Source organism: Tenrec ecaudatus, chromosome X (genome assembly GCF_050624435.1).
Source record: "Tenrec ecaudatus isolate mTenEca1 chromosome X, mTenEca1.hap1, whole genome shotgun sequence".
NCBI classification, from domain to species: Eukaryota; Metazoa; Chordata; class Mammalia; order Afrosoricida; family Tenrecidae; genus Tenrec; species Tenrec ecaudatus.
The window spans coordinates 21159873-21172064 of NC_134548.1; the positions used below are offsets into that span (position 1 = coordinate 21159873).

Sequence of the window (12192 nt, forward strand, 5' to 3'; positions counted from 1 at the left end):
TGGAAGGTGGGAAGAGTTTTATCAGAGTACAATCTATTCTTCTAGAGCAGGGATGGGGAGTCTTTTTTCTGCTGGGGGCCATTCAGACATGTATAACATCATTTGAGGGCCATACACAATCATCAACTTAAAAATTAGCCTGCTATACTTGGTCAACCTGTTCATTAATTCACTTCTATTGCGATGGGAGGACGACTGTGCTTTCTACTCCTGTAACTTTAGTTTCAGAAACCCACAGGGGGGGTCGCTATGAGTCAGCATTGACTTGATGGCAGTGAGTTTGTTTGAATGTGATGGTTGGAACCACTTCTCTTTGGTGAGGTGTGTAATGTTAGCTGATATGGATGGTTTAGTGGGCTTTGTATGGCTCATGGGCCGATGTTCCCCACAACTAGGCTAGAACCACGCTTCATGTCCTAACAGACAGGTGCATAGAGGACCCTGAACTCACAAATGACAACAGCCTTCAGCTTCCTCTCCATTTGTCTTAGGCTTTTTTTCTTCTTTAAAGAAAATGGCAACTTTGTCAGCAAACTGGGTACATGACTCAGTTCTGGACATGATTCAGGAAATTTGTTCATGATCCCGTAATCCTTCTGGGCTGGCTTACTCTGCGCCAGTCTAACCTAGGTCATAATACAACCCAGGAACTGGCACCCTCTAGAGGAGGGGAGAGACACTGCAGCAAGCACAAAAGAAAACAGGCAATGGGGGATGCTAGGGAAGAAGAAAGAACCTTTATTTCCATAGCGCCTACTTGAAAGGTCTTTTCAAAGGAATGCACAGGCATATCTGAAACAAAACCAAAACGTAGCGCCTATCCCTCGTGGACTATGGCAATGACTGTGCACTTATGTGACTCCCTCTAGCTCTCACAGGCTTCCTCAGCCTGCCCACACCAAACAAAGAAGTCCTAAGTTGGCGCCTCTCTAGCTGTTGAATAAAACCCACTGGCCGGCTTCAAAGAGCCAGACAGGACTAGAAGACAAAGGGTGATTGTACTGCCAGTGCCTTGAAAGCACAATATAACTACACCGTCCGTCACGCATACATCTGCACTGTCAAAATCCGCACAGTGCCTAATGCTCAAAGTTCTGGGCTTTGAGCATATTGGAAACTCTGGCTCCTGACTCCTCTAAACTTTATGGACAACAAACTCAGGTTTAAAATCCCACCACATTCAGAAACTGGCACTGCTTAATTTTTCTAAGAAAATTGGCATGAGGCCATGCAACAATTAGGAAACACTCAAAAAGAGGGGGGGGATGCATTTCAAATTCTAAAATCTGTATCTTTAGACGGAGTTTTTATTTCCTCTCCAAAAAAAAAACAACCCACAATCGTTTCCTGCTGTGTGAACTAACTGCAACTGACACAAACTCTGTCAGTTCCTTTATCGTAAAAAATATTTTGGCACTTCCTGTCATATTAGAAATAACGTTTTTTTTTTTAAAGAAGCCAATTCTTAACTTTGGGGAACTGATAAGCATCTTTGCTATAAAGATTTGCTGTGCAGCTAGTAACTTACAAGAGTGTTAAAAGAACCACACAAACATCAATTCCACTGTGCAGCTGCTCGATGAGGTTGTGTTTCAGACCTGAAGGGTGACACTAAACCAAACTCACAGCGACCCCCTGTGGGTTTCTCAGACCGTAACTGTTTACAGGAGTAGAGAGCAGGTCTTTCTCCTGAGGAGCTGCTGGTAGTTTCCAACTGCTGACCATGTGGATCGCAGCCCAACGCTTAACTTCTTCACCGCCAGAGGTCCTGGGTAACTAAGGATCATGAAAAGGGCTGTGTTTTGAGAAAGAATAAAACTTCGTGTGAAGGATGCCACCCTGTGGACACCAAAAGGAATTTTTCTTAGGAATAAAAAAAGGAAAAAGTTCCATCTGGTGTAGAAAGGGTACTGGGCAGAAGACAGGTTATAAATTAAACCTATATATCCACAAGCATAAAGAGAACTCGCGGGGTAATAAATTCAGTGATCATAAATGTCTAGTACACTATCTACTTGTCTCCTCCACTTTGGTCTCTGATCTCCCCAGTTCTTGTTATCCACTCCTTTCTTACTCTCCTCTTGCTGTGTGAATTGCAACACAAAGGGTGTGTTCATTGTAGAAGCAGATGAAAAAATGCTGGGATTCTAGGAGGAACTCACGAGAGTATCCTCATCTGGTCTACTTCTGGCCAGTTCTAAATCCACAGCCTTAGCCTGCAACCACAAATCACTTCACAGTCTGCCTGCTGTAAATCAGAAGGGTGAAAAATGCCTGACATTCGTGGAATGTTATCTCACTAGAACCTCCCCTCCAGTCCTGTAAAATGTGGAGGAGCATATGAATGTGCCCCCCCCCTCCCAGGAGTAAGATGATTGGGAAGGGTGAGGGGGGACCAGAGCAGAGGTTAAGTCAAGTGAAGGTCACTTGTCTAGAAGCCAGAAACAACTAGAATCTGTCTTGGTCAACAAATCCTCACCAACATTTTTTTTTGTTGGTAGAACCATCTTTGTAGGGGTGAAGTGGTAATTTGTTGTGGTTTTTTTACATTTTTATTTGAAGTGATAATGTCTTTGCGTGACTACGAGTATAATTTCTCTTAATTTCTCAAGGAGAATTCTCGCAGAGGTAAAAATCATTCTCTTTTAAAATATGTAGGCACTGAAAATGCTCCATGGAAATGTACAGCACTTCGTTCCCAACTTAGAGATTATGTTCCTGTTCTATTCAGCATGTAATTCTGTTTTTACTATTAATGTCCAAAAATGAAATAAACATGATTAAATAGCTACAAATAATGTGTGTGGTAACAATGCTCTCCAGCCAAGTAGAGAGTCACCTCAGGGCCCTCCCTGTCACATCTCTGCCCTTGAGAGAGGAAGTGACACAGAACACCTTTCAGTAGGGCACCTTCTCACCGTCAAGGCTTCAGTTAAGTATGCCACAATCTCTAGTACACACACCTCCGCCCTCTCTTGAGTTCCATGCCAACCAGTGTGTGCAGGACCAAACTAGCACCTCACCCAAGCCAATCATCTCAATGAAGAACTCTAATAGCCACTCAACTTAAAAAAAAAAAACCTTGCCACCATCCTTAAATCCTCCTGCCCCCTTACCAGGTAGAACCTCTAATATGTGGCCAAATATGGGGAAGCCCTCCTGTATGGGGGCCAGATCTTTTCCTTGGTTCCCGGCCCCTCCCTTGCAAATGCAGCACAGTGCCCCGCCCACAGGTGGACCCGGTTAGACATTTGCGAAAAGAATGAGATCTAGTATTTAATATCCAAGTTTCCTGCAGCAACGCTGGAAAACTACTTCCTACCGTCAAGTCCAACCAATAAACCACCAAGTTTAGGAATAAAAACAGACTTTTGGAGAGCTCTCAGGCTCTGCACAACCACACCACAACCTGAGCAGCCTCCTATCGAATGCCACTCACAAGCTGAAAACAGAGACACCCGCTTTGAACCTCAGCTTGGAGTATGTCAGGAGCACCCACGGGATAATTTGAGGTTAGGGCTAGGCTTATTCTTTGAGACAGCTACAGAGCACGTCAGTACCACTCCCAAGGTCCCACGGAGAAACCCCAAGGTCTTCACAAGCTGCTGAACTCTCCCAGGTGCGGCTTTTCTTCCCTACTGGGAAGGCCCTTTCAACTTTAGCTGTCTGCTTCAAAGGTCAGTGCAGGCATTTGCTTCTTCACGGTTTTCTGACGCCCCCTGCTGGTGCTCGTCTGTAAGTCAGGGCTTTTCAAGGTTGACTACAGGTTGTAATTACCAGGTGCTCTCCACCAGCTGGGTGTGCCCACCAGCTGCTCTACAGTAGAAAGGAGGAGGAAGTCTGCTCTCCTAAAGATTTACAGCCTGGGGACGGAGGGGGCGGCTGCTGGGGGAACTGATGGTTAGCTTACTTTGGAATGCTGGGTTGATCATCTGAAATGTAAACTGTGAACTAAGTTACATTTTTTAAAAACTGCAGCCTCAAAAATCCACAGGAACAATTCTACTCTAACCTAGAGTCACTAAGAGTTGAAATCGACTCAATGGCAGCAAGGGAGGGAGGGAGGGAGGACAGAATCAGTTCCATGGCAGTGGATGGATTTCTTAACACAAATCTAGGCCCACCGCGACAAAATCTGATGGAATTGGTCTGGGGTGCAGCCTCGTGTCAGGGTGAACCTAGTGAGCGGTCAGGGTGGCACCCCCTGCTCACACCTCAGCACTGCCGAGCACTGGTCCCCCTGGATTGTGGTGGGCTGTTTAGAGCTCCCGCACGAGGGTTCCCAGTCGCTGGGGGTGTTTATTCACAACTAGAGGCTCCTGGACCTTACCGCTACTCTAAGTCAGAAACTGGCGAAGGCCCTGATGCCACTTCTTTCCAAAGGATTCCAGGGAGTAGTTATAGGGGTGCCATGGTTAAAGCTTCTTGCTACTAGCCGAAAAGGTTGGTGGTTCAAATCTACCAGCTTCTCAGCAGGAGAAAGATGTGTAGAGCTACACAGCCTTAGAAACTATTTAAAAACAAAATCCTCACTGCCATCAATTTCTCTTTGACTCATTATGATCCTAAAGGGCAGAAAAGAACTGCCCTTTTGGGCTTCCAAAGGTGTAAATCTTTTTATTATTATTTTATTGGGAGATCTTACAGCTCTTATCACAATCCATACATACATCCATTGTGTCAATCACCTTTGTAAAGATGTTGCTATCATTTTCAAAACATTTTCTTTCTACTTGAGCCCTTGATATCAGCTCATTTCTCCCTCCCTCATGAACCCTTGACAACTTATACAATTTTTCCCCTTACACCAAGGGTGTAAATCTACAGGGGCAGAAAGCCTCCTCTTTCTCCCATGAAGTGACTGGTGGATTTGAACCACTGACCTTGTGGCTAGTGCCCAACATATAGCCTACTACATCACTAAAACTCCTTTGAAACCCTTTGGGGCAGCTCTACTTTGTCCAACAGGATCACTATGAGTCAGAATCCACTCAAAGGCAGTGAGTTAGTTTTCCTAGATGAGGACTAGGTCTTTTCATGTGTGTCTAGCACAGTGCCCAGCCCACAGGTGGGCCATCATAAACATCTGTCCAACGAATAAAATGGAAGAACTCAGTGTATGTATTCAACAGTCACGCTTCCGGCAGCAGCACATGAAAAACCTGCTGCCTATGCACGATAGAGCAAATATTAGGCAGGGTTTTCAAAAGCATTTATTATCCACGGTTGCCCCCTACAGACCTGAAGAGGAATCGCTAAATCAAAACACCTAACAAGTGACACACTACTTTTCTCACCAACCCTACACTGTGAAACTCCTTGGCCCTCCTATCCCAGCTGACCCACTTGCTGTCCCCAGTCTCAGCTTCAATCATTCAGGATTACCACAGACCTGTGCTCTCAGCAAGGCCCTCAAAGCTGCTCACCTATGTATGTGTTCCTCTGCCTCTTCCAGATCCCAACACACTCATAAAGCTACAGCCAGAAAGTAGGGAGGGAGAGAGGGAGAGGGGGAAAGAGGGAAAGTGGAAGAGAGGGAGAGAGAGAGGAGGTGGGGAGAGAAGAAGAGAGAGAAACTGAATTAGAGAGTTAGAACTAATCCATCTAGAGATTTATCTAAATTCTGATCAGGAACCAGCCATACCTACATCACTTGGTCACCTGGGAGCTTTTTAGAAAACAGATGGGATCAGGTATCAGGCATCAAAGACCCAGAATAAAGTCATATCGATGTGAACGAGGGGGAGGGCAGAGTGGAGACCCAAAGTCCATCTGGAGACAATTGGACAGCCCTTCACAGAAGGGTCACAAGGAAAGGATAAGGAGAGGATGAGCCAGTCAGGGTGCGATAGAGCACCAATGAAACATGCAACAATTCTCTAGTTCTTTAATGTTTCCTCCCCCAAAATATCATGACCCCAATTCTACCTTACAAATCCAGCTAGACCAGAGCATGTACACAGGTACAGATAAGAGCTGAAAACACAAGGTATCTGGGACAGATAAACCCTTCAGGACCAACATTGACAGTAGCCAGACCAGGAGGGTGGGGAGAAGATGAGGGGAGAAAGAGGGGAACTGATCACAATGATTGACATATAACACCCAGGGGGGTGAACAACAGAAAAGTGGGTAAAGGGAGGTAGCGGTCGGTGTAGGACATGAAAAAATAATTTATAAATTCTCATGTGTTCATGAGGAGAAAATGAGGAGCTGATACCAAGGGCTCAAGTAGAAAGAAAATGTTTTGAAAATGATGATGCCAACATATATACAAATGTGCTTGTTACAACTGATGTATGGACTGTTATAAGAGCCTCCAATAAAATGATCTTTTAAGTAAAAAAAATTAATGACAAAAATAGAAAGTGATTAAAAACAACAACAATAAAAAAAGAAACATATACTCTAAGCCTGATGGCTTAGGCATTGGGTAACTAACCACATTGTTTGCAGTCCAAAATGACACGCTGCTCCCGCATAAGCATTTACAACCTCAAAAACCCACATGGTCAGGTCTACTCTGCCCTGTGGCGTGGCTATGAATTAGAGTGGACTGGTAGCAGTGTGTCTGGGTTTTGTTTTGTGTCATTAATGCCCAAGCCAGCCCCATTGACTCAGAAGCTGACCCCTTAACTAAATCACATTCAAAAATGCACATTCAAAATTGTGTCGCACCAGTTCTCAGCCATACTAGACCCAACAACACCCTCCGTGGTAGGATACATTCTTCAAAATGCTCTTTTGCAATCTTGAAAAAAATATCACCAGCAACACACTTAAATTCAGAACAAAACAGTACAGAGATTTGACAGTCACACACAAAAGTCAAAAGGAAAAGTTTCTAGTAAGAAGATATTTCCCTTATAGAAATGCTCAGCACAAGTAAACTAGATGTGTGAGGAAGAGCCCTACAAGTTTCCACAATGCACCCTAAAGGGTGGTACCATTCCAGTTGAGGACTTGGGGTCTAATCACCCCACCCTTCCAGCTCACAGCAGGGAATCTCTCCCCATTAACCCTCGGGGACTCCTGCTAGTTAAAAAAACAAGATTTCTTGTCATTCCTCCCCAGATAACAAACATTGCCAAATCTTGAGTGTCTTAACCACCCCCCAAAAAAACCTAGACCCCTGACCCAACATTTTCTAGTTACCACGTAATCCTCTTTTTCTGGGTAGTCAAGCTCAGCAAACTTCATTTTGACTACATACTCTCCTCAGCCACAACCCTTAATCTAACCTTCATCACTATCAGTATAAAGACCAGAGAAGCGTTTCAAATTGCCCAAGCCAATGAACTGCTCTCAGAACTCATCTAACTTAACTCTCTCTAATGGGTATTGTTGACTGAGTATCTAACCGCCTCTTCCTGCTTAAAACAACTCCATTATGGTCCCCATTAGGGGAAATTGACCTCACCCCTAGGTATTGCGCCTGCTTAAACGAAGCCAATCAGAACATGGCATTCTGTTGATGTAGGAACAGACATCTGACTTTCTGGTAAATTGGTCTATCAGGCCAAACAGTACCAGTTGCTGTGAAGTTAATTAAAGGTACTCCCAGTGTAAACTCCAAAATTCACTGCCATCTAAGTAGAACAGCGCTGGTAGGTTTCCCAGACTAATTGTTTATGGCAGTAGAAAGGCACTGGTGGATTTGAACTACTGATTTTGTGGTTAGAAGGCCAATGTGTAACTCACTACACACCACTGTGGGGAAAGGGGTACTTTTCCAAGCTTGAGGGAGGAATTAACGGAAATTTGGAGGTGGTTTCTTTTTCTCTTACTAAAGTGATTAGAAAGCATGCATTGGCGGTCATTTTGCACCATCAGGAAAAACAATTTGGGAAGCCAAGAAAAGAGGCCAGGTCCTCGATGACATTATTGACCTGTTGTCATAACGAGCCTGGAGTCCACCTTTCCTCCAGTCTCTATGCGAGATAATTCTTTATTTCAAGTCGGCAGGTTTTTTATTATTCGCAGCTGAAAGCATTCTAACATAGCCTATCTTTCCTGAAACTTCCCACCCTTGGTTTTTGACACACCATTCCCTTCTGCTTCTACATCTCCTTTCCAATAACGTGGACTCCTTTGCCTACTCCTTAGATTTGGGTGTTCTTTACCACTGTGTGGGAAAAGAGGTCAGTCCCATTGGGCCTCCATTCAAGTACTCCCTCAATGCAATAATACTTTGTTTTATTAAACTACCATTCCATGATGCTCACCTCCCCAATACGATTGCTGAAGACAAAGCGGGTGCATAAGTAAATGTGGTGAAGAAAGCTGATGGAGCCCGGCAATCAAAAGATATAGCGTCTGGGGTCCTAAAGGCTTGAAGATAAACAAGCAGCCATCTAGCTTGGAAGCAACAAAACCCACATGGAAGAAGCACACCAGCCTGTGTGATCACGAGGTGTCGAAGGGATCAGGTATCAGGCATCGAAGAACAAAAAAATCATATCATTGCGAATGAGCGGGGAGTGTGGGGTGGGGACCCAAAGCCCATCTGTAGGTAACTGGACATCCCCTTATGGAAGGGTCGGAAAAAATAGTGGGGAGACGAGCCAGTCAGGGTGCAGTGTAGCAACCATGAAACATACAACTTTCCTCTAGTTCCTAAATGCTTCCTCCCCACCCACTATCATGATCCCAATTCTACCTTACAAATCTGGCTAGACCAGAGGGTGTACACTGGTACGGATAGGAACTGGGAACACAGGGGATCCAGGATGGATGATCCCTTCAGGACCAGTGGTGAGAGTGGCAATATCGGGAGGGTAGAGGAAGGGTGGGGTAGAGAGGGGGAACCAATTATAAGGATCTACATATAACCTCCTCCCTGGGGGATGAACAACAGAAAAGTGGGTGAAGGGAGACATCAGACAGTTTAAGATATGACAAAATAATAATTTATCAATTATCAAGGGTTCATGAGGGAGGGGGGAAATGAGGAGCTGAAGCCAGGGGCTTAAGGGGAGAGTAAATGTTTTGAGAATGATGAGGGCAATGAATGTACAAAGGTCCTTTACACAATTGATGTATGCATGGATTGTGATAAGAGATGTATGAGCCCCTAATAAATGATTTAAAAATAAAATAAAAACAAAAACAAAGAGTTACAGTCTCAGAGACTCATAGGGGCAGCTCTCCCCAGTCCATAGGGTCGTCATGAGGCGGCATTGACTAGATAGCAGTGAATGTGGGCTTGGGATTTGATTCGCATGAGATATTCAAACAGTTACCTACAGTCATAACTGAAGATGCTGCTACAGGGCAGTGGGGGCATAGTGAAAACAAAGATGGAATTTGGCCCCATTCGCTCAGCAGATAACTTTGGAGGACGGAGGCGCCCAGGCTAAGAATGCCTTGCGGAAACAGATCCCAGTCCTTGTTAAAATGAACACCACCATCCTTGTTCATTGTAACCTTAAATAGGAGCTGAGCTCCTAGTACTTAACAGACATTCAGTATACATTTATTGAACGAACTTTTTTTAATGAATCGGTCTTCCTCAAATTGCCCACCTGAAAATGAAAACAAATAGACCTACTCCTCACTTATTGACTAACTCATTATCTGACATCTTTATGACAATGGTTAAAAAAAACTATTTTGTGCACTAAACAATGTGTCTGGCAGTAATAAATGCTAGGCTCGAGGCTGGGCACCAGTGGCTTTGATGGTTAAGGCTATGGGTCAACTTGGCTAGGCCAGTTATCTAACAGTGTAGTCATTCTCCGTTTTTGCATAACACGGATTTCATATAACACACACACACAGAACAGCCATTTTCGTTGCTACTTCATAACTGTCATTTTGCTGTTACGAATTGTAATGTAAATATCTGTTAGGCAGGATGTATTTTCATTGCTACAAATTGAACATAATTAAAACACTGTGATGAATCACAAAACAATATGTAATTATATATTGTGAAATATTTATTTCTAATGACAAATAAATGAAATTTTGTCATGTAGCATGGCTTCACGCTGGGTACTCGTATGTGGGTGTGTCTGCATGTGGGATGATCTGCCTGGAGACAGATAAAGGAGTGTCTTGGTTCCTAAGAAGGGTCACTCCATCCCCAAAGGGGTCTCGACCCACAGGCTGAGAAGCACTGCTATGTGACCGGGGTGAATTGCCCCTGTGGGTTTCTGAGACTGTAACTCTCTAGAAGTAGAAAGTCTCATCTTTCTCCCTTGAAGCACCTAGTGGTTTTTTGAACAGCCAACCTTGAGGTTGGCAGTCCAATATGTAATCAATATGCACCTGGAGTTTGGAACATAACTGTGTCTTAAGTGAGGAGTAGGTATACTTAGATGACACTCTTCTGAGTGCTTTAAACATATTAACGTATTTACTCATTTTCACAAACCCATCAAGTCGATGCTATATCCTAATTTCACTGATAAAGAAACAGGTACTGAGGGGGGTAACTCGCACAAGGTCGCACAGCTAGAAAATGGCAGGCAGAGCCCATGTTCTGGTTTTAAGCACATTGCGAGAACGCAATAAAACTTTTAAATGGGTAGTAAAGTTTGAGATCTCATTGGCACTATCGCATGTGCATTACTTACTCATTTGCAGGGTCCCCACTTGGATTAAGTGGCCGGTGAATTCCCTGATCATTCGAGGAGCCCTGCAGGAATAGTGGCTACACGCTGGACTGCTAACAGCAAAAGGACCAGCTGCTTCGTGGGAGAAAGCAGGGTTTTCTAGTCCCGCAAAGAGTTAGTCTCAGAAACTCACAGGGACAGTTCTACCTTGCCCTATAGGGTTGCTATGAATCACCATCGACTGGATGGCAGTGAGCTTGATTTTACTAACTCATTGGGCTGCTAACTCCAAGGTCAGCCGTCGCGCCTGCAGGAGGAAGCTTTCTGCTCCAAAGAGTTAACAGCCTTGGAAATCACAGGGGGCAGTTCTACTTGGTCCTATAACAGTGGTTCTCCACCAGTGGGTCGCGACCCCTCTGGGGGCCGAATGACCCTTGCACAGGGGTCGCCTGATTCATCACAGTAGAAAAACGACAGTGATGAAGTAGCAACGAAAATAATTTATGGTTGGGGGGTCACCACAACATGAGGAACTGTATTAAAGGGGCGAGACATTAGGGAACTTGAGAACTTCTGTCCTACAAGGTCGCTGAGTTGGAATCGACTCGATGACAATGGGTTAAATTGATGACTCAATTTCGTAGTTAGATATTTGGTAGCCTTTAATTTCCCATTATAAAAAATATCATTTACTTTTTCAAACGTAGACAATCTACTGTTTTGTGCACTAACAATGCATGCCCAACAGTAACACAAACCCTAGGCAATTAAGCTGATGATGATTCAGGTTATGGGTCAGGTGGCTAGGTCATGATTCTCGGTGGTTTACATAAAAATGTTGGGTTTTAAAACACAGTTTTCAATGTAAGTACTTTTCTTGAAAGGGACATGTGTTCATCAAACATAAAGAAGGGAGTCAACTTGTACATATCAAGTTCACCAGGATTGGAGCAAAGCTCCACCTTTCTTCCTCACCTTGCTATCCCCAAGTCAGCCAGCTTTAAACTCCGCTGCACCTTTTCCGAAGGTGACCCTCCCCCATCCCCAATACACACGTGGTTCGGAAACCTGACTGCCTAGCAACCAGAGCCCCCAAGGCTCAGAACTGACCTCACCTTCCCAGGCGGGCACGAACCCGAGGAAGAGTGAATCTCTAACTTTCCTAAGTGTTTTATCCACGAAAACACGACTCAAACGGCTGCCCCCCAACCAGCCCAGGGTTTTCCGAGCCTCCTTCCCACCCTCCGGCGCGGCAACGGACTCTAGCTTCCGCCGGGCAGCCGCTCGTATCAGGGAGACCTGTGAATGAACCGAGACTCAGACGGGCCCCGGGGTGGGAAAAGCCTCCGGGGGAACAGGGCTCGATCCCCCGCGAGGCTCACGAGAGCGCAGGGAGGGGTGGTGTGTCCGGGATGGGGCGGTGACAGCTGCGACCCGGCTCCACACTCTCACCTTGAACATGTTGCTGGCAGCCGCAGCTCCGGCGCGGTCACCCCGGCCTCGGCTCCGCCCACTATGGAGAGGCGGCTACGGCGGCCCGTAAGGGCCCGGCTTCAACCGCCCGGTAAGAGACCGTTGGTGCGGGTGAGCGCAGCACAGCCGACTGAATCCCTTGAAGGTTTTCCGCTTACCT

The 12192-nt window shown here is 45.2% G+C and overlaps 1 protein-coding gene across 2 annotated transcripts in view; it reads right to left on the minus strand.

The window, feature by feature from the left end:
- Positions 1 to 12192, minus strand: part of APOO (apolipoprotein O) — a 168321-nt gene extending 156129 nt beyond the window's left edge. Inside the window, exon 1 of one of the 2 annotated variants that reach the window (XM_075539177.1) lies at positions 12012 to 12192. In XM_075539177.1, coding sequence (XP_075395292.1) covers positions 12012 to 12020 — 9 coding nt within the window. In that variant the 5' untranslated portion in view covers positions 12021 to 12192. The remainder of the gene's footprint in view (positions 1 to 12011) is intronic. The other variant, XM_075539176.1, reaches the window with a different exon arrangement.